Genomic DNA, 22,997 nt, shown 5'->3' on the forward strand with positions numbered 1-22,997 from the left:
TGTCCATCTACTGGTGTCCAGGGCTGGTAAAGAGAAGCGAGCAGGCAATCCCCAAACCCCCTCCACAAACAACTGTGTGATTCAGTTACTCACATGTTTTTTGTTTTTTTTCCATCCAGTTCAACTAGAAGTCACAGTTGCTCATCTGCTTTTTTTTTTTAGAGCCTTGCTTAGCGATGATTGCCATCTAGTGGTCAGAAGTGTATACAGCAACATGACCATAGCGTTAAAAGCGACAACTAATGCCTGCTCAACACCGGCTTTGGAGAAGGGCAGTTGGAAAAAGTAGGCACTTTGGATCAAAATACCTTTATTTGATACACTTGGCACATTTGTGCAGATGTTATGCATGTGTCCATCCCAGTCGTTTCTGTTCAGAGACGCGGTCCCGTCTACGAGCCCATGTCGATGTCCTCCGTCATCTCGACCCCTCTCTCTTGACCCACGGTAGGGATAGTGGAACGTACGGGTCATACGTCCAGCGGGGATACACTCTCTTGTACAAATTCATTAAGACGGTGTCTTGAGAGGGCAGCTGATTATCAAATACACACTTCATGTGACCATGCGTACCTGGAAAAGAGACGTTTCGTGTTGGCATTAGGCGAGCCATGGCTTAAGAGGGGGACAAAAAAACAACATATCCAGTATCCAGAACTCCTCCTTGCTACTCACCTAAAGCCTCCTTGATGTGACCTCTGCGACCCCACTTTGTTCGCAGCTCGACTGGCTTGAACCACATGATGTCATCTGAGAAGGAAACAACAGACCGGCTGAGTGCGGAGTTCAACGAAGGACAGCGGCGGTGTCAAAACCCACAACAACGTCATGAGGCAAATATACGATCAAAGATGGCCGAGCGTTGGAAAACATGTGCGGACGGCTCTCTCACCCCTGTTGAAGAACATGTAACGGACAACGCAGAACGGCGGTTAATCTTGAAGGGGTGTCCACTCAGCACAATCCTCTTGAGCACAACACGCTGCGGGTCGCAACTCAGCAGACTGCCTGTGGCCACCAGGTCCTGCATGTCTGGGGATTAAGAAGTAAGAGAGTTAAGTAAACAAGCAAGTGAGAAAGTATTTAAAGACAACGTGAAACGGCACTCAAGAGTGTGACATGCTTCTGTAATGTGACAAATTTCCAAGTGAAACAGGATATTAGGGCGGGACAAAACACGCGGGGGCGATCCTTCCGATTTCAATTGGATTGTGCAGAACTTTTTAGGATATCATTGGCGGACCGTTGCTCGCCTGCCCGCTCAGACTTGGGAGACACAAACACAAAAACTCTGCTGTTTTAGAGGAACTAAAGGTGATTTGATTTGGATGTCGCTCTTTTGGCATGGGCTGCTGAACAGGTCCACGATCTGACCGGGGACATGGGCTAACACGCTGTTGAACAGGTCCACGATCTGACCGGGGACATGGGCTAACAAGGTAGAAAAAAAGTCTATTTCCACTTCCCGTTGTCTTTAAGTATTAAGGAAGTCCAAAGCCCTCGTCAATGACTTCGCTGTATTTTGGATCAGCTGAAGCCAACTGACGGTAGAACCAAGACTCCAATACAGGTAAAGGACGTCTTACGTCAATAACTAAATAAGAATGAATCGGCCGAACGCTTGAGCCAGTTGACCATCATTAAATCAACTAACACTGGAATCTTCCACCTACCGTCGTCTCTTTGTTTGAAGAGCAGAGCCCCGGCGGTGGGAAAGGTGATGGGGGCGTACACGGACACCACAGTCGGGGCATCGGGGCGAAGGAAACGCTCCATCTTATGCTTGTCCGCTGCAGAAGAGCAAAGAATTAGGAGATACAGCAGATAAACCTGGTTCAGACCGCTCTGCGCTATAATTGTCAAACAAAGAGCCTGACCGCAACGTAGATGGAACGATCTGTTCCATTGTGCTACGGTCCAACAGACATCCTGTATGATGTTTACTGTAACACATTTTCCAGACTATTATTCCAGGCTTTTCAGAGACCATGGGGTCCTACCTGAGGTGTGCTGTGAGAAGATGGGAGAGGCCCTGAACCTCCTGAATCCACAGTGAAATATGAGCTCATCCTTCGCCTTGATGGGCTCTGTATTGCTGGGGTGTCTCCTCACCAGCAGGTGCATCACTGACATCTGTACACGGAAGACAGATGATTTCAGGCAAAAATGTCATGAATGATTTTAATAATACCGACTGGCTAGGTTCAACACGTGTCTGTGTGGGTTTCCTCCGGGTGCTCCGGTTTCCTCCCACAGTCCAAAGACATGTAGGTCAGGTGAATCGGCCGTACTAAATTGTCCCTAGGTGTGAATGTGTGTGTGTGTGTGTGTGTGTGTGTGGGGGGCTGTTAGGGGGGCCCTGTGATGGTCTGGCGGCCTGTCTAGGGTGTCTCCCCACCTGCCGCCCAATGACCGCTGGGATAGGCTCCAGCATCCCCGCGACCTGAATTCGGATAGGCGGCTTGGATAATGGATGGCTGGATATCTGGAAGAGTAGCCCTACACTGGCTAAGAAATGGTAATGTGTGTGTGTTGTGGGCTGGGATAGGCTCCAGCATCCCCGTCACCCTGTGAGCAGGATAAGCGGTTTGGATACTGGATGGATGGATGGATGGATTTACATTGGACAAGGGAAAAAATAAAATCAACACTCCCGTAGAATAAAAACGGACTGCTAATAACTACGACACAAAAACGTTTGGGGTGTCACAAACCCACCTTCTGTTCATAGGGCAGTAGCGACACCAACACCAGAGGTCTGCCTAACTGGACGCTCTCCATTACAGAAGCAGGAACGTCAGCGATGTGGAGGGTAACATACCAACCCACCTAAAAGCCCAGGGATAGAGGGGTTAAATTCATCGCAACCACCTTAGATCTCATTTTCTTAAGAAAAAAAAAAAATGCAACTGTGCACAGACGCATAAAAGACATGTTTACCATGGCTCCTTCCACCTCCTCTGCAGCTTCAGCCAGTATGCGGCGGCGGGTGCGCTCAAAGCTCTGGAACTGGAAGATCCGCGAGTAGTTGAGGGGCAGGTTTTCTAAGGGGTCCCAGGGGAGGACCGGAAACTCTTCAGACCCCTATAGCGCTGGAACCTAGGGGTGAGAGGACAACACCATCAACATTCGGTTAACGGAAAGATCCGCTATTTCTTTTACCTAAGCTGTATTTTCCTATGACCAGGAATCAAACCAAGTGATGAGTAGCAGAATCTTTAAACCGATTCAGGATGAGCAAGCTAGGGTCAGCCGACTGGTACATGAGTCGCCTGATGCTACTCGCGCAGTATTGAGTCATCCATCCATTTTCCAAGCTACTTATCCTAATTAGGGTCGCAGGATGCCGGAGCCTATCCTTGCAGTCATTGGGCGGCAGGCGGGGGAGACACCCTGGACAGGCCGCCAGCCCGTCGCAGGGCCGACACATTCGCGTCTTGGGACAATTTAGTAAGTCCGATTCACCTGACCCACATGTCTTCGGACCGTGGGAGGAAACCGGAGCACCCGGAAGAAACCCACGCAGACACGGGGAGAACATGCAAACTCCACACAGAGGACGACCCGGGATAACCTCAAAGGTTGGACAACCCCGGGGTTCGAACCCGGGAACTTCTTGCTGTGAGGCGACAGCGCTAACCACCGGGCCACTGTGCCGCCCAGTATTGAGTCAAATGAAAAGATTCTGCTACGCGATGCTTGTTTTGGTTACTAAAGAAAATAGGGCCAGCGTTAGAAGAAATACGGGAATTTTCATTTAAGTGCTGGATGACGAGGATTATTTCACCTGCAAGAAAATGTCGCCGGTCAAAACATGCGAGAAACGTAACCCGTGTCTTTTTCTGCAAGGCTGATAAGATGCCGTCACCTGAGAAACACTCGAGAATGTATAGCGAATGGGTTGCACAGGCATACGTAGTGGAGGGAGCGCTTACCTAGTTTTAGAGGGGATGTCAAGGGGCGTGTCTACTTCATCGGGGAACATTTCATTGGCCCGTGCCTCACGATAGCGTTTTAGATTCTCTCCCTCCTCAGCCTCATCCATGTGCTCATCATAGCGCTGGTCTGTGCCCGCCCGCTCTGTGCAGCACAGTTCCTCTTCCTCCTCCTCTTCTTCTTCTGAACCAGGATCCTAAGCGTAGAGATTTATCACAGTGCAGGCTGTCAAGCCAGCTTCAATGAAAAACAACCCCCCCCCCCCCCCCCGAAATTGTATCTGACCAATTGCCCCCCACTCTTCCGAGCCGTCCCGGTCGCTGCTCCACCCCCTCTGCCGATCCGGGGAGGGCTGCAGACTACCACATGCCTCCTCCCATACATGTGGAGTCGCCAGCTGCTGCCTTTCACCTGACAGTGAGGAGTTTCACCAGGGGAGGATCACTCTATTCCCCCCAGTCCCCCCCCCCCGACCGACCAGAGGAGGCGCTAGTGCAGCGACCAGGACACATACCCACATCCGACTTCCCACCCGCAGAAGACACGGCCAATTGCGCCTGTAGGGACGTCCGACCAAGCCGGAGATAACGCGGAGATTCGAACCAACGATCCCCATGCTGGTAGGCAACGGAATAGACCGCTACGTTACCCGGGCGACAACCACATGCCATTTTGGTGTGTGTTTTACACTTAACTGTTTTCCAAGTAACAAATAAAGAGTCTGCCCTGCTCCCTCAGCTAGGATATTCAAAAAACTGATCAGATCCACAGCAAACAAGTCACCTATTGGTTAATATTGGTGACTTTAACAGTATTCACAGTGATTTAATCCATAACTGATTAAATCCTAATCACAACGTAGTTTCAATAACAGTACCGCAATGTGATGCTCATGTTGGTGAAAAAAATCCCCAAGTTAATCTGTCATTTACCATAAATGGAATATCCCCTTGTATATAATATTAATAATTAATATTAATTATATCAGTATTGCCTGCAGCCCAATGACTGCTGGGTTAGGCTCCAGCATCCCTGCAACCCTGAGAGTAGGATAAGCAGTTTGGATAATGGATGGATGGCATATTACCTTATCATGTCCTTGTTGTTTTTTTGTTTTGTTTTTTAATTCTGGAAGCTTTCTTGTGTTCGTACATACTTATTCATTTGTTCTTTGCCATACTAATTGATGCACCGCTCCGCTTTACCATTTCTTAGCCAGTGTAGGGCCACTCTTCCAGATATCCAGCCATCCACTATCCAAGCCGCCTATCCGAATTCAGGTCGTGGGGGTGCTGGAGCCTATCCCGGGGGTCATTGGGCGGCAGGTGGGGAGACACCCTAGACAGGCCGCCAGGCCATCACAGCCCCCCCCCCCCACAGCCCCCACACACACATTCACACCTAGGGACAATTTAGTATGGCCGATTCAGCTGACCTGCATGTCTTTGGACTGTGGGGGGAACCCGGAGCCCCCGGAGAATATACAAAACCTGAACCCGTTTAACAGATAAGAGTTTGTTTAAGTTTAACAAACCTGCCGGATCCACCTGACATTTAAAAGGTAGGGGGCGTTGCCATGACTGAGCCAAATGCAAATCATTACACTTGGAATTCTCTTTTTCACGACTTGCCTCTGGTTTTCCAAAACGCCAGGAAATGAAATGATTAAGCTTTGAAAACTGGTCGGCGGGGGTCAAGGAGACACATCGCCAGTATGCGATCGCCAGACATAAACAAGACCGGGTCAGCCCCGAGAAGACACAACGGCGCGATGACTGACTAAGTAGGTTACTTGACGCAGCGTTAATGAGCAGTTAAGCTGTGAATCAGTGCTTGCGTAGCCTCACAAATCCCTGAGATGATGTGAACACGACTCCGTCCAGTCACTCGAGGAATCTACTGTTATTCTGCACACGGGGAAGTGAATCACCGCAGCACTTTGTACGGTCCTCCCCGGACTGGCAAACTACACGAAGGGTAAGAACCACGAGGGGGGAATCAGCCCAGCATGGGGCTGATTCACAACCCTTGGAACAATCCCAGCCTCAATAATAATAATAATCATTATCATTTGAAGTACCTTTTTTTACTCCATTGTTAACATCTCCTAAATATTCCTGTGTCCCCTAACCCAGACATCAAACACATGCTAATAACAATTACAGTTCGTAATGAACCCTTTGCACATGCCCGGTTCTCTCCCATTCTTTCAAGCAGAGCTGGAAATAAATAAATGGTCGTCCCCCTCCCCTTGTCCAGACAGGACGTTGTGCTCACACAAGAGGAAGACGGGAGGCTTCTCTCGGGACCCCAGCTCAAAACACCATTGTTGTGGCGCGTAGCCTGGCACTACAGGCCAAAGACAGACACTGAGAAAACAAACAGTGCCTCTCTGTTGCACAGTGCACTAACTGCGGGTCACGTATGCACTGTTCCGGCCCCGGTCCGACAGGCGGCCACACCCCTAACCTTCTCCGCCAAATCACTGTCTCGTGTTCAAACCGCGCTCACATCCTCAACGTGTCACTCGCCACAAACCCTTCCTTCCTACCTACGATAACGCTGTCCGCTTGCAGCCCCGCTGCTAGTTGCCGTTGCTATGAGAACAGGCAGCAAATATGCAAATTCACCCCGACACGCATCTGCCTCTCGGAGCAGCACGTCACGAGCATAAAAATCATCACCGGCGCCATTTTACGGGTATATGTCAAGGAGAACGATCGGGATCGGGTTGCGCACCTGTGAGTCATTCTCCTCCTCTTCGTCCATGGCCTCGTCGATCATGTCATCGTCATCCTCATCACAGCTGTCTTCATCCTCCACGCCGTCCGCCTCGCCGTCATCCATGATCCATGCGGCCTGATAGTCGGACGTTCCCTTTGGTACCTTCATCACGCGTCTGTTCTTCCTGGCCTCTAAACAGCGGGAAGAACACACGGCGAGTTACTGGCGTGCTTCCCACCTGTGACATGTGCAGTTTAGTCAGAAACACAAGGGAACATTTTGTTGCATTGGATTTCATGTTGACAATTTGGGAACAAAAAAAACAGCGCAGGACATTTATTGGGCAAGAAGATGTGGACAGACACAATTTTGTAATGTTCGCCTTCGCTTGGCTTTAGTTTATCTAGCGGCAGCCATTATAAACTAGATTTAGACTGTCCGCCCGGTTCACAGGCAAGGCTTCAGAAAGGATGCAGTCTGCTTAGTGATGCTGCATCTGGATCTCTACCAACCTGTGGCACACACACTGTACAAACAAGCACTCTAGAATAATGTGGAGAGGCGTCCGGGTGACGTGGCGGTCTATTCCGTTGCCTACCAACATGGGGATCGCTAGTTCAAATCCCCGTGTTACCTCCGGCTTGGTCGGGCGTCCCTACAGACACAATTGGCCGTGTCTGCGGGTGGGAAGCCGGATGTGGGTATGTGTCCTGGTCGCTGCACTAGCGCCTCCTCTGGTCGGTCGGGGCGCGGGAACTCGGGGGAATAGCGTGATCCTCCCACGTGCTACGTCCTCCTGGTGAAACTCCCCACCATCAGGTGAAAAGAAGCGTCTGGCGACTCCACATGTATCGGAGGAGGCACGTGGTAGTCTGCAGCCCTCCCCGGATCATCAGAATCAGAATACTTTATTCATCCCCGAGGGGAAATTGGGTAAAAGGGGGGTGGATCAGCGACCAGGACAGCTTGGAAGAGTGTGGGGTAATTGGCTGGACACAATTGGGGAGGAAAAAAAATAAATTCAAAAATAAAAAAAAGTGGAAAACAATATCCAAATACTCAGACTTTCCTTTTGGTTTCTGTTTGCAGTTTCATGTTAATTAGAAAAATGCAAGGCCTCAGTGACGGCTCATTATAGCCATCGCTAACACTTGCCAGGCAGTAGTCAGTGTTTCCCCACATATGAGCTTTAACTGCCTGGGTCACCCACATATATTTGGAGACTCGTTTTAACAGATTTTTTTTATTAAATGTTTAAAAAAATTAATTAAATAAAATAACAACATGACGCCATTCACGATCGACTAACTAGAGGATAATCTGTTCATCCACCCCTCCTACCTTGATGCATGCTCAGTAATCCAGGTAAGAAAATCAAATAACGTTGGCGTTCATCTGGATACAATATCTACTGACCTAAGTGACGTCTTCAGTCTGAACTGACAGCAGGTACCCCCACCCTTATAAACAACACAACCCCACAGTCACCAAAAGCCAACAACCACACTGCAAAAAATGAAATCTTAACAAGTGAAAATATCTTGTCTTTGGTACAGTGAGTCCAATATTGAGTAGAATTATCTTGAATTATCTTATTCCACTGGCAGATAATTTTGCTTATTTCAAGTTTTTTTTCCCTGATTTTGGTCAATGTAATCGTGTTTTAAGAAAACAAGATTAACATTTATTTAAAACAAGATTAAATTGACCAAAATCAAGAAAAAAAAACTTGAAATAATCAAAACTATTTGCCAGTGGAATAAGATAATTCAAGATAATTCTACTCAATATTGGACTTATTGTACCAAATACACGATATTTTCACTTGATAAGGTTTCATTTTTTGCAGTGCAGTTTCCTACGCCAATATGGGTGTGACCATTAACTACAGTTACAATGGCCATGTGTACTATTCACAGAGGATTTGGGAATGGTTGCAATCACAGCATTGTAAGATGGCGACAGATGTACTCTTAGGCCCTCCCTCGGTTCAGGGATGGTCGTTCCCTCTTAACGCAGATGGCCTCTTTGACTCCCCGTTCAAACCAGCGTTCCTCCCTATCAAGGATGTGCACATCCTCATCCTTGAAAGAGCGGCCACTGGCTTGTAGATGGGTGTAGACTGTGAAGTCCCGGCCTGACATGTTAGCCGTCCTGTGTTGTGCCATTCTGAACCGGGTGCCTAAGAGTACATCTGTCGCCATGTTACAATGCTGTGATTGCAACCATTCCCCAATCTGCTGTGAATAGTACACATGGCCATTGAAACTCCTATTTGCATGTGAAACTGGTCGTTGGTTTCGGTCCCTAGGCATGTATTGTACTGTATTGTTTATAAGGGTGGGGATACCTGCAGTCAGTTGAGACGGAAGAGGTCACTTAGATGAGTGATGAAACGTTTCTGTCAATAAACGTTGTGTTCAGATGAACTGATTCAACCCTCCTCAAAGAAGCTCGAATCGGGTCAAACCCCTCCTGTCCCTTTTCAGTTCAGCGACATCAGCACATGTGAGGAGATGTGCACCATCAGTCACACGTGCGCTGCAGACGGCAACCTCTACAAAATTAACACAACCTGTGCAAGGCAGGATTTGCATATCAACCTGAATGACCTGCAGAAAATGTCAGCAAGCATTATTAGTACACACAGGAGTAGTGACACACATGTTCACGATACACCACTGCTCGCACAAAAACGGGCTGAATGGATGAGTTGTCAGAAGGAAACCTTTCCAAATGAGCTCACTCGCATCTGACATTTTTTCAAGTTTTCAAAAATTAAAAAAAAAAACTCCACTTAACGTGTAGCTGGAAATGCGGTCATTGTTCCTGGCAGCGGACTCGTGATGGAGTCTACTTGTAGTCAATTACAAGTGGTCAAATGTGATATTTCAAATTAATATGTTCGCAGAAACAAACATTTGGTTCCTATAAGCACAGGCAGTGTTGGCCCAAATTGCTTTCTTGCTTGAAATACAAACTGCCTAAGAGTTCAGCTGGACATGCTGCAACGCTGGACCAGCGTGAGGACATTTGCTACGCACATGAGTTTAATTGGGGCACTCTCACCTTACCCAGAGTTCAGTTCAGCCAAACTAAACACAAGGTACGAAAGCGACCAGATAAAACAAGCTTTCTGGAACAAAATTCTGTTCATTGATGAAACAAAAACTGAACTTTGTGGCCCCACGTAAAATGTTTTGGTGAACGGGTCCGTCGGTTACAGCACGGGACACGCTGCCGCATTTAAGCACGGAGACGGATCCTTTGTGATTTGTGGCTGGAAATAAAAAAGGACATATTTTGCATGTGGAAGGAGGAACAAACTCAACTCAGTATCAAAAGGTCCTGGCAAGTGACGTCTTGAAGTCCGTAATGACTTACTAGAAGCTGAGACGGAGTTGGGTATTTAAGCAAAACCGTGGTCTTTAACCGAACTCAGAATAAAATATAGGAACAAAAGATTCAGCTTTTGGAGTGGCCTTCGTAATTTCAAGATCTAAAGATTATTGAAAATCTTTGGGGAGACTTCAAACATGCAGTGCGTACAACAGGACCCAAGGATATTTCCGAGCTGTTGAGCGTTCTGTAAGAAGAGTGGAAAATAAAATCCTAAAGGAGGAACAGAAAGAATGTGAGCTGGCTACAAGAAACATTAGGATGTGGTGGTTGGTGCCAAATGTGACATCAACATGGCAGTAGACAACTTTTTGCTTGAACTTATCATGATGAAGTACATGTTGATTACACAGTGTAATGGCTATAGAAGAGGGACACCATCTGCGTTTAGACTGGTCCCTGTCGGCCTCGTTTTTCACTGTGCAATTCTGTCTGCCACCGGGTACGAGCTCGTGGGAAAATGAACGCGTCAACAATTGTGCAACCACGGCATCCGGGTAGCGTGGTGGTCTATCCTGTTGCCTACCAACACAGGGATCGCCGGATCGAATCCCCGTGTTACCTCTGGCTTGGTCGGGCATCTCTACAGAGTCAGACACAATTGGCCGTGTCTGTGGGTGGGAAGCCGGATGTGGGTATATGTCCTGGTCGCTGCACTAGCCCCTCCTCTGGTCGGTGGGGGCGCCTGTTTGGGGGAATTGGGGGGGGGGGGTAGCGTGATCCCCCCACGCGCTACGTCCCCTCACTGTCAGGTGAAAAGAAGCGGCTGGTGACTCCACATGTATCGGAGGAGGCGTGTGGTAGTCTGCAGCCCTCCCCGGATCGGCAGAGGGGGTGGAACAGCGACTGGGACGGCTCGGAAGAGTGGGGGAATTGGCCGGATACAATTGGGGAGAAAGGGGGGGGGGGGGATAAAAAAAACAACAAAAAAAACAATTGCGCAACCAAAATAAGAAGAGGATAGCGTTTTTGTTTTCCCTGTTAGCTACCGTTAACCGGTAACTAGTAGCGGAAATAGCTGACAGTGGAACAACCGAAGTGACAGTCGAAACTCTAAACGGCAAGAGAGAAAGAACCCCGCTGACAGAGCAGGCAAAGAAGGCGAAAAGGGAGAGTGATAGAAACAGGTAAAACAAGAGTGAACCTTGGACGGGCATTCGGAGTGAGCTCCGGTGTTGTATCGAACTCTGTTTCCCCCTAGCCAAACAAACATGTCTGCATGGAAACAGGCTAGCTATCGGTTATGATTAGGTTAAGGCAAGTGTGAGGTTAAGCTTAGGGTTAGGCTGAAGTTGGGTTAATCAAGCGTCCCATTGTTGTATCAAACTCTGGCTAGGGGGGGACAGATCTCAATGCGGAAACAGAGTTTGATACGACACCCAGGACTTGAGAGGGTTCCAAACTGACATTCAGTCGGCATTCTTTCTACTGGATCAGTAAGTAACACAACCTGCCTACTTATTAATACTACCGGAGTGTCTTACTCTGCCTTTATCGTTGCACTGAGATTGGGGTTTCTAGTTCAAGTTGGGATTCTTCTGGTTGTGTCTTGCTTTGGACAGTAGCCATGCTGCTAATAAAAGGAAAGCGGTCCGGTTGTCTTTGCGACAGCGGCTCAAACAATAAAAACACTGGTAAAGGCTGGGGGAGAAAGCTGAAAAGTCGTCTACAGCTGCTTTAAGTTCTGAGAGTGCAAAAACTTTTGAACATGCATCATTTGCATTTGAAATTTTCTCTCCTTCAGGGTGGCCGCCTGGCAGGGATAAAAACTACAACTGTATGATTAAGAGCCCTCCATGGTGGCAGTGATTCAAAACCTTTGAAAAACATTTATTCTTGCTATTGCCACTCCCTCTCTTCATTCACTCTCTAGCTCGCTCGACCAAGATAAGATAAGATAAGATACTTTGTTGTCATTGTGTGCATACAACGGAATTTCATTTGGTGACTCTCAGACCAGCAGCACTAGACAAGGTAAATGATTAACCCCTCCTCATCTAGGTCATCCGTCAGGAGGCCCCTATAGGGTTTCGGTTAAGCATGTTCGTTGAAAGCATGGGGCGCTACCCCACATGCAGTTCTATTGTTCGCCGCTAACTGGAGATTTTGTGCCTTTCCATTGTCAAGATACACTGATCATCTGCAAAGCCACGATGTCCCCCCGGTCCATAACGTCAGTCTATCGATGAATGCACCTCGGACTACTGCTACCCATAGGAAGAGCAGGATTTATTATTGAGGTTTACTCCTCTAGATCCGCCGCGTTGTGCTCTGTTGTCTCCTGACAACGTTAACAGGATTACCGCAAGGAGGGTGTGGCTCTTCTCTACACATGGACGGTCATTCATCATGGAGAGGCTATATTTTGCGCTTCACATGATGCTGGGGTGTATGGAGACCAGTCTAGGATGCCACGAAGGCCATCTAGGAAAGGTACTACTCCTATACTTAACCCCTTAACTACTACTACTACTATTTTCAGCTGCTCCCGTTAGGGCTCGCCACAGCAGATCATCAGTTTCCATCTCTTCCTGTCCTCTGGATCTTCCTCTGTCACACCAGCCACCTGCATGTCCTCCCTCCCCACATCCATAAACCTCTTTCGCCTTCCTCTTTTCCTCTTCCCTGGCAGCTCCATATTCAGCATCCTTCTCCCAATATACCCAGCATCTCTCCTCCACACGTGTCCAAGCCATCTCAATCTTGCCTCTCTTGCTTTGTCTCCAAACCGTCCAACCTGAGCTGTCCCTCTAATATACTCGTTCCTAATCCTGCCCTTCTTCGTCATTCCCAACATAACCCCTTAACTAAATGATTAAAAAACAAGGACAAACAACATGTAGTATAAATAAGTGAGGTAGTAAAAATAAGTGAGGTAGCAAAAATGATAATGAGACAATAAAAGACAGCAGCGGCTTTTAAAGTTGAAAATAGTGCATGGGATTATTGCACATAGTTGTCCATATTGTATTGCAGCAGCTTTTGTACCAGTTAGTCCTCAGCAGCTATAGGCAGGTGTGTGTGTGTGCGAGGGGTGTGGGAGTGGGGGGTAGGGTGGGGGCCAATGCTGCTCTCCTGCCACTGCCCGATCTAAGTCACCTGCGGGCTACAGTTGACTCAGATCGGGCAGCGGCATGATCAAAAGGTATTCAAAGAATTTTGATAATCCAAAAAAATGCTCAAGTTATAACGGAACAACTTCCTCTAGGTTGCAGTCAAAACAGGAAGTGTTGCAATTCTAGTCACTGCCCGAGTAGATGTGTGCAATCGTAAACGGTTTAGCCAGCTTCACTATTAAAATAAAGACAGGGTTAGAGCAAATGGGTCACATAGCAAACCTTTCCCAAGCTCATATTAGACTTGGTCGCGTTCGTGTGAGGGTCTGCCAAGGAGGCTGCCCATAAACAGACTGTCTGACAAAACGTTTTTATTAGGTGGAATTTTTAGCTTGAGTGCTGCATATTAAAAACTTTTCCCCCCTATATTTCCTGTTCAATCAACTTGACCACTGCGCAAAAGTCTTACAATGGCAGGAAAAACTTGGGTTTTTCTGTCCGTGTGCATGTATCTGTCCGCTGCTACTCACTCCTACTACTGGGCCTGCCAGCCTAATAACTTTTGTGCAGTTATTACTGTATGATTAAGGACCTCTTGTGGTTGCGGTGATTCAAAACCTTTGAAAAACCTGTTGTATACCACAATTGAGTGCTAACTCCTCAGCTGGTTTGTTGCCTAAGTCCGAGCACCGGAGAAGGGGAGATACGCAGGCAGTACCTCCATATTTTCCCTTCTGGTAGGCGAAAAAAAGGGGTGGTTTGTTGCCAAGTCCAAGCACCGGATAGGGGGAGATACGCCTGGCAGGGAGCCGCACTCTACTAAGTGCATTCTTCTAGTTTTCTCTGTTATATCCAGCACATAAATAACAATTCTGCATTATAATGTAGAGAATTGTCCCATTAGTTTGTACCCTGCAGAGACTGTTACTTTCTCTTCACCAAGAGATTCAGTAAAGCATGTAATCTGAACATTGCACCTAAATGTTAAAGTTACAACCATACCTTGCTTGGAGCAATTTTAAGATCTCTAATTCAGATAATATGCACATCTTCGGTCGGTATGGGTTGTTTCTGCACCTTCAGCCTCTAGAAGTTCTGTGTCTGTAGGCCAAGTCTGCTCTCCATCCATGGGGTCTACATCAGCCTCAGCCTGCAGGTTCTCCCTGCGAGACGGATCTGCCTTCATCAGCACCCGCACAGGAAGCTCTTCTTCATTACAGTCCTTTGAAAGACACAGATAACAACTGCATTAATAAAAAAGGTAGTCCCCATTTCAGTGAGAACACAATCAAAGAACAATAACTGTTGTTACCAGTGGACATGCTCGTAAGAGATGAAAAGATCTGTTCAGGAAACAAGTCCCATTTTCCCCCTTTACTTTACCTTTGCATTAGTCCTCTTTCATACCGTTCGTTTCGATGACTCACTATGGGACACGCCCCCTCGCGTATTCACAGAAGCACTTGTACCATTACGCCAGCTCTGATAGGCTGGCAGTCATGGCATCTGCGTCAGGGCCCTGTGCCTAATATATGACTGACGCAGCGTCACTCGTCATTCAATCACCTCTTCTCTCTTCAGAAGCAAGCTACTCTCACCCGTAACTAAGCCGACTAGCTAAACTGTCCACAGACCAGAGCAGACACCTCCGTCGCCGGGCGCTAACCGCTAAGATACCGGTACGACTGCCTTCACCATAGGTAAGTTTTTTACTCTAGGCCTGTCCCCAAACAGCGGAGCATTTCTGCTTCTACAAGCTAGCTAGCACGTTAACTTGGCTACTCCAAGCAAGCTAACGACACTGGGAACCTGCGGTCACCTCACTTCTTGCCCACAGTTTGAGCTAGCAAACGAGATTATATCTCCAGATAATTATTTTCTATTTAGCACGCCAGCTAAATGGATACAGCTGCCAAGCTGCTTCCCACCTTGGAGCAAGGCGAACCCACCTAAGTTTTACCCACTAGTATCACAAAACATTGTGTCCTTGTGGATTATCAAAGGCATAATGCTGAAATTTGATATTCAAATATAAAAATACCTTGTCATAAGAGAAATACTTAAAAAAAGGATGGGATCAATGCAAGCAAATGCATTTTTTAAATGCAATGACAAAAAAAAATCACTTGCCAAAAATTTCACATCATAGCGATATTGTTATTAGATCCAAAGATTGGTTTATATTAAGCAGCTTAAATTCTGTGAAACATAGATAGAAAATAAGTAATAGCCTTTGGTCCAAAAACACCCACCTGCATGTCTACATTCCCTCCCTTTCCAGGTTTAGCCGGTCTTGACGTTGTTACATTGAGCGGTAGGGGGTCTGACGGAGCATCAATCTGACTGAGCTGGAAGTCACCATGGCCGCTAATATGCACAAGTCTGTCAACCTGCAGGGGGCAGCCTCGGACATACCCAGAGACACAGAGGGTCCCCAAGCCAGTGCGCGTGCCACCTGTCTCCTTGTCAGAGCTATTGGGAATATAAGTGACATGCTGAGCCAAGAGATGTGAGCGCTTGGAGCGGAAGGCCAGTTTCCTTTGTCTCTGAGTGCCGAGGTGTCTGAGAAGCAGGATGGCGTCTTGCTCAGCATCCAGGGGGAAGAGGCGAGCGTCGGGGAACCGGACCTCTGCGATCTTTGACAGAGCGCGTCTGGACTCAATCTTCTTCTTCACAGCTATGTCAGATATGCCTTGACACACCAGTGCTAAGGGAGAATGGTGGGAGGGACAAGCAGAAATTTGAAAAACAGAAACAAAATTTTAACTAAACAATATGAGAGATCATCCACAACGCATCATGCATGAAATTGTGTCCATCTACTCCAGTCAGAATGATCCATCAGACTCGGAAAGGTTGGAAAGGAAGTCGCTGGAAAGTATTTATGTTTAGACCCACCATAGCTAGGTAGACCCTGGGCAAAGAGACAAGAGAGGCAGTAGTTTCCATAGCTGTCCCAACCCTCAGTAGAGTCAAGCACAAAAACCAGGCTGTCTGCTACCTTTGCCACATCCAGCAGGGAGTGTAAGTCAGCTGCACAAAGAGAGGAAATGACAAGTTAATATTCAAGACAACCCGTATTACTATCACTATTTAGACTATAATGAAATCATAAATGGATAGACCAGTATTGCAATACATTTCTCAAAGGAACAGCTTGAAGTCCAGGTCTTCTGAAGCCACACAATATCTCTGGGAGTGGAAAAGAATTAAATTTAAACCATCATTTACTGCAAATCTTCCCTTACTCCCTCACTTTCAAAACCTTGTGCAGGCATGTTCAAGTTCAGAGACATTCAGAAATGTTCAAATAGGGCGTCCGGGTAGCGTGGCGGTCTATTCCATTGCCTACCAATGTGGGGATCGCCAGTTCAAATCCCTGTGTTACCTCCGACTTGGTCTGGCGTCCCAACAGGCACAATTGGCCGTGTTTGCGGGTGGGAAGCCAGATGTGGGTTTGTGTCTTGGTCGCTGCACTAGCGCCTCGTCTGGTCGGTCGGGGCGCCTGTTCGGGGGGGGGGGGACTGGGGGAATAGCGTGATCCTCCCACGCACTATGTCCCCCTGGCGAAAATCCTCACTGTCAGGTGAAAAGAGGCGGCTGTATTGGAGGAGGCATGTGGTAGTCTGCAGCCCTCCCCAGATCGACAGAGGGGGTGGAGCAGCGACCGGGAAGGCTCAGAAGAGTGGGATAATTGGCCACATACAATTGGGGAGAAAAGAAAAAAAAAGGGGGGGGGGGAACGAAATAAAAAAAAAAAATAAATAAAAAAAGTTCAAATAGAAAGAAAAAAATTATCTCAAGAATTGAACGTCTATTAACTTGAACGTACCCCTGCAAGGTTTGTCTTAAAAGAAAGAGTTTCTAGTAAATAATGGTTCAAATTTCAGTCTTTTCCACTCACAGAGCTGGTGCTGTGGTAAAACTAGAACAGTGTAAGACTATGTAGTTGGCTTGGAACATCAACTCAGCACACTTTCAAGTTGCTGATGCAGGAATTCATCCTCATCACAACACTTACAGGTGTTTGGGCGTAGAAAGGTGAACCTCTGTTTAAAACGAGGCAGAATCAGACCGAAGCTGTCACTGACACCACTGACGCACTGTTCCTGACGCACCAGACCCCCGGTGCCCTCCCCTCGTAGCAGTTTGGTGACAGCCCAGGCGTCAACTCCAGCATGCAGGGCGACCACGGCCACTAGGTGAGGGGGACCGTCCCTGCTGCCCAGACGCCGCTTTTCTGTCAAAACCTGAACCAGACGAGAGTCAAGACAAACTCATTAGCAAACAGTGGAAACAGAAAAGGGCAGATTATTCTTTGTCAACTAAAATGAAAAGTCACCATATCCTTCTTGTTCTTGCGCAGCTGGTTGGCTTTGTGTCTTCTGTCAATCTTGTTTTGCTCTTTTCTCTGTTTTTTAGTCAAGGCAATCACCGACACTCTACCTGTGGGGGTAACCAGCACACACACACACACACACTTTACTCCTGCATGGCCGTTTTACACAAACACACTTTGTAGAACTCATTTGGCTGATTTATGAACGACTTCTCACGTCGGTACGATGCTGCAATAAAAACAACCTGCAAATGCAGCAGGCGACACTAAAAAGGACAGTTATGACCACAATCCCTCAAATTACGCGTGGTAGGGTTGCACAGATAGTGGCGAAATGTTGCTTCCCACAAATAATTATATGCAGTGCCCTGTGATACTGAGGCATTAAGCAACAGCTAGACGTTGCTGTTGTGCCATGTCCTCTGAGCCATTACTGACGTTATGGTGTGTTTTGGTATGGCATCCCTACACATCTCACTTTTATCTGTTTCAGGCATTTGTATGCTCCATTTAGTCTCTCTGGCCTTATACATATTCTTTGTTCTTGTGGAAGTATATACGTTCAATAAGGGATTTGCGGGGCGTCCGAGTAGCGTAGCGGTCTATTCCATTGCCTACCAACAGGGGGATCACCGTTTGAAGCCCAATGTTACCTCCGGCTTGGTCGGGCGTCCCTACAGACACACAACTGGCCGTGTCTGCGGGTGAGAAGCCGGATGTGGGTATGTGTACTGGTTGCTGCAATAGTGCCTATTCAGGTCGGTTGGGGCGTCTGTTCGGGGGGGGGGGGTACTGGTTGGAATAGCGTGATCCTCCCACGCGCTTACGTCCCCCTGGCGAAACTCCTCACTGCCAGGTAAAAGGCAGCAGCTGGCGACTCCACATGTATCGGAGGAGGCATGTGGCAGTCTGCAGCCCTCCCCGGATTGACAGAGGAGGTGGAGCAGCGACCGGTATGGCTCGGAAGAGCGGGGTAACTTGCTGGATACAATTGGGGAGAAATGGGGGAGGGGGATTAGCTATTATTGCCTGCCTGTTAAAGAGTAATAAATGTCAACACAGCCTGATGAGACAGGCTGGCCTGGCATAGTCAGTGGATACAGAAAAATACTGGACAGCAGAGTAGGGCTAATGGAAGACAGTACATAACTGGTAGACTTGCAAAAACATGAACAACAGCCACATCTAGTGGCTCACAGTGGTTAATGTCGTGTTAACAAATTTCTTATAAAGATGCTTGCCTCTTTTTTTTCTCAAACCGCTGCCTATATTATCAGTCACGATTTGAAACTTCATGGTTTGATTTCAAAATGCCCATATGGCATGTTTTCATACCCGTGTTTCAAAACAAATACCCAAAAATCATGACGGAAAATGATCTGAAATATTACTATTAGGAAATTTACCCAATTTTACCAATGGGCTCGTTTAAGTTTGATCTTATCTGAAACAAAGTGGTCCGTCAAATAAACACTCCTTAAATACTCCTTTCTGTACCAACCTGGCATTGAATATGCACAAATGCTTCTGATAGTACGCTTTCTGTTGGTATTAACACAGCAATATCTAACTATAACTTCTGAAAAAAATACTCCACAGAAAGACTGCTGATGTAGGAGTCCCAACAGCACGTGAATGGGGTATTTTAATACACATTTTACACCAATCTCTCAACCCGTGTTGGACACTAGTCGAGAATGAGTGCAAAAGGGTTACCCTGTGTCCAGCGACACATGTAGACGACCCACCAAAAAGGCTCGGGTTGGACCTGTGCGTGCCACGCGGGTCGCTCAGTATAATGCGGCTTACAGGAATGGGACGACTGACTGGCATCCCATTCCTATGTCTTGTGAAATATGGCTTGACACAGCGATAACGGGAACCATTAGATTTGGTATAAAAGTGTTCCATAGGGTTCAGCCCTGTATTGGGAAATGCGGGTTGAACACGGGTCCTTGGTGTAAGAAGCCAATATGAAACCAATTAGAGCAGGTTATGCAAACTATAATAAAAAATGCAATTTTTTTTGTTGCTTTTGAACCAATTTGCCCACCATAATTTCCCTATAGGCATTGATCAAGTTTATTTTACATTTATAACATAGGTTTTAGACACCATTTGGCTAGTCAAAATTCATTTTAAATTTATATTCCGAGTGAAAGCAAATAAGACAGCCACTGGGGATGCACAAGCCAGTGCATTCTTTGCACCGGTCCCAAGCCCAGATATATGGAGAGGGTTGGGTCAGGGAGGGCATCCAGCGTAACACCTTTGCCAAATCAAATATGCGGCTCATGAATCAATTTCCATACCGGATCAGTCAAGGCCCGGGTTACCAACGACTGCCAAAAGTAATGTTGGCCAGAAGGGTGACGGTGGAAACTATGCTACGAGGAGGAGGAGGGAAGGCATGTCCAGAGGCGGCGGGACAGGAGGAAGGGTAGGAGTGTGGAAGTGAGAGTTGAAACTTTGAATGTTGGCACTATGACTGGTAAAGGGAGAGAGTTGGCTGATATGATGGAGAGAAGGAAGGTAGATATACTGTGTGTGCAAGAGACCAGGTAGAAGGGGAGTAAAGCCAGGAGCATCGGAGGTCGGTTCAAACTCTTCTACCATGGTGCAAATGGGAGGAGAAATGAGGTAGGGGTAATTCTGAAGGAAGAGTATGTCAAGAGTGTGTTGGAAGCGAAGAGAGTGTCAGACAGAGTGACGGGTATGAAGCTGGAAATTGAAGGTGTGATGATAAATGTTGTCAGCGCATATGCCCCACAAGTTGGGTGTGAGATGGAAGAGAAAGAAGAACTCTGGAGTGATTTGGGTGGACTGGCGGAGAGTGTACCCAAGGAGGAGAGAGCGCTGGGAGCAAAGCGGACTTCAATGGGCATGTTAGCAAAGGGAACGGAGGTGATGAGGAGGTCTATATCTTATGCAGGAGGCGTGACCTGAAAGAGAATGAAGAGACAACTTGAGACAAAGCAAGAGAGGCAAGGGTTGAGATGGCTTGGACATGTGTGGAGGAGAGACGCTGGGTATATTGGGAGAAGGATGCTGAATATGGAGCTGCCAGGCAAGAGGAGAAGAGGAAGGCCAAAGAGGAGGTTTATGGATGTGGTGATGGGAGGACACGCAGGTGACAGAGGAAGATGCAGAGGACAGGAGGCAAATATATAATTTGTGACATTGGGCTATGCAAATAAAATGTACTTGACTTGACAGGAACAAATGAAAACGGGTGATCGGCTGTGGCGACCCCTAATGAGGGCAGCCCAAAAAAAAGGAGTCAAAGCAAATGCAGAAATTATGACGCATGTCATTATCAAGTAATTAAGCCAAGTGAACTTAAGTGTTGGGTGTCAAATGGGCTCGACTGTAATCTCAAAATTTGCCCATTACTGTTTACACTGCACACGGGGGGGGGGGGGTGTGTTCGTTTCACTTCAAAATATGTGGCAACCTTCTTCAGTACTGCTAATTAACACGCACTCGACTTAATGGTGGTGCACCAGTGGTGACCCCCCCGCAGTTAAAATGTAAGCCATGCTGCCCCATCTGCTGTCATGGATGGAAGAACCTCCCCTTTCAAATGTTACCCATCCAGGAGCCTGAATTGGGTCCACGATTTAGGTTTCCCGTTTGTCGTACACACTATTCAACGAGAAAAACGAAAAATTGCTAACTTTGAACGTGACATATATCACTGACACCCTTCTTAACTTTAGTCGCGCCTTATATCTGGCACTTTTAGACCGGACAAGCTCAGCACGTGTTGGCTGGCTCGCGTACCAGTCAGGACGCTGACAGCTCAGTTAGCTCAGTTAGCTAAGCGACCCGCCGCCTGACACGTAAACGAAGCGTACCTTTGGTTTCTCTCTCAATTTCGCCTTTCGTCCGATGCCTCCCGTGTTTGTGGCCTTTGTTCTTCTGTTTAAAGACACCGGGTCTGTGACCCTGTTGTTTTTCTCCACCAGCAGCCATTTTTTTTTACCACATGAGGAACGTGCCTACTCCGCGTACGGTGCTCGACTACTTCCGGATTCCTTCTTCTTCTTTAGGCTTATTGGCGGTAGGCATACAACGATTTGGTGCGTTACCGCCACCAGCTGGACTGGTGAGTGGACCGAAACAAAAAAAGAAAAAGGAAAAAAAAGCTCATGTCTTTTCAGTTAAACTAGTTTATTATGTCAGTTCTCTCCAGATTTCTTTCTACTTCTACTGGCGCAGTACAAGTTAATTGCCATTGCCAAATGTGCCTAAAACTTCATCCGGTCCTTACAAAAGCAAAACTCGGCATGCTTCCTGACTGACGTGTCCTCCTTAGCTTCTTGTCTCGCATCATTCTCGTTTTTTTTTTTTTTTGCTCTATTCTCTAAGCCAGTGTTTCTCAACCGGGGGTCCGCGGACCCCTAGTGGTCCGTGGTGTAATTGCAAGGGGTCCGTGAAAATAAAATATCTTTAAAAAAAGATCCTGTGACATTTATAGAAATAGGATTATTTTACTCAAATGTGACTGAGACCTTTATCTACCTAAACTATAAAGGGTAACAGGACTTTTTTCTCTAATTACATCTGTTTCACGAGTGTAATCTATTGTATTTTAATAAGAGATCTCGCTCCCGTTTGCATTGTTAAAAGTTACTGCATAAAAATTCTGTTGTTAGATATATCTGAAAGTTACTGAATACATATTCTGTTTTGTTACATATATCTGAAAGTTACTGAATACATATTCTGTGTTGTTACATATATCTGAAAGTTACTGAATACATATTCTGTTTTGTTACATATATCTGAAAGTTACTGAATACATATTCTGTTTTGTTACATATATCTGAAAGTTACTGAATACATATTCTGTTTTGTTACATATATCTGAAAGTTACTGAATACATATTCTGTTTTGTTACATATATCTGAAAGTTACTGAATACATATTCTGTTTTGTTACATATATCTGAAAGTTACTGCATAAGAATTCTGTTTTGTTAACTATATCTAAGTTACAACTGAAAGCTCTTATTTTTGCCCCAAAGAGTGAATAAATGCTATAATGCAATTTAAAATGCAGTTTCTACTGTTTCTATCAAATTGCAACCCCCTCTCCCCCAAGATCAGGTGGAGGGGTCCTCAGGGTAGATCAAAAATACGCAGGGGGGTCCAGGACCCCAAAAAGGTTGAGAACCACTGCTCTAAGCAGCTCGGGCATACAGCGATCCCTGTTCTGCTCTCATCTTATTCACTTTATCTTCCTTAATTCTGTTTGGACACTGTGTTGACCCCGTATCACGATTTCCCTTGCAGTGCAGGCCCCTCGCTTTCGCTCTCTCAACTTTACAGTCTTCCACATTGGTCGTTTTCCCCACAGCTCCATACTGCTGCAGCATGTCCCTATTCTGAGCAAGAACATCTGAGAGGAGCTGTGTCATATGGCCTCACCCTGTAACTCACATAATCAAGGTACGCTCTTTCCAGCAATTCCCCTTCAAAAGTCAAACACACTGTGACCCCTGGCTAGGCTTTGCTATAAATACGGGTGAACGTCAATA

At 46.7% G+C, this 22,997-nt stretch overlaps 1 protein-coding gene across 1 annotated transcript; it reads right to left on the reverse strand.

The window, feature by feature from the left end:
- Positions 1–303: 303 nt before the first annotated feature.
- tsr1 (TSR1 ribosome maturation factor) lies at positions 304–21,480 on the reverse strand. Its single transcript, XM_056283679.1, is given in 17 exon segments — positions 304–573; positions 676–750; positions 893–934; positions 937–1,032; positions 1,674–1,790; positions 2,001–2,133; positions 2,719–2,829; positions 2,941–3,062; positions 3,065–3,099; positions 3,936–4,132; positions 6,676–6,851; positions 14,193–14,337; positions 15,368–15,822; positions 16,014–16,148; positions 17,137–17,365; positions 17,458–17,561; positions 21,312–21,480. Coding segments are annotated over 17 exon segments (2,445 nt in total). The 5' UTR covers positions 21,430–21,480; the 3' UTR covers positions 304–418.
- Positions 21,481–22,997: the final 1,517 nt, after the last annotated feature.

Source organism: Lampris incognitus, chromosome 7, assembly GCF_029633865.1.
Source record: "Lampris incognitus isolate fLamInc1 chromosome 7, fLamInc1.hap2, whole genome shotgun sequence".
Classification (NCBI taxonomy): Eukaryota; Metazoa; Chordata; class Actinopteri; order Lampriformes; family Lampridae; genus Lampris; species Lampris incognitus.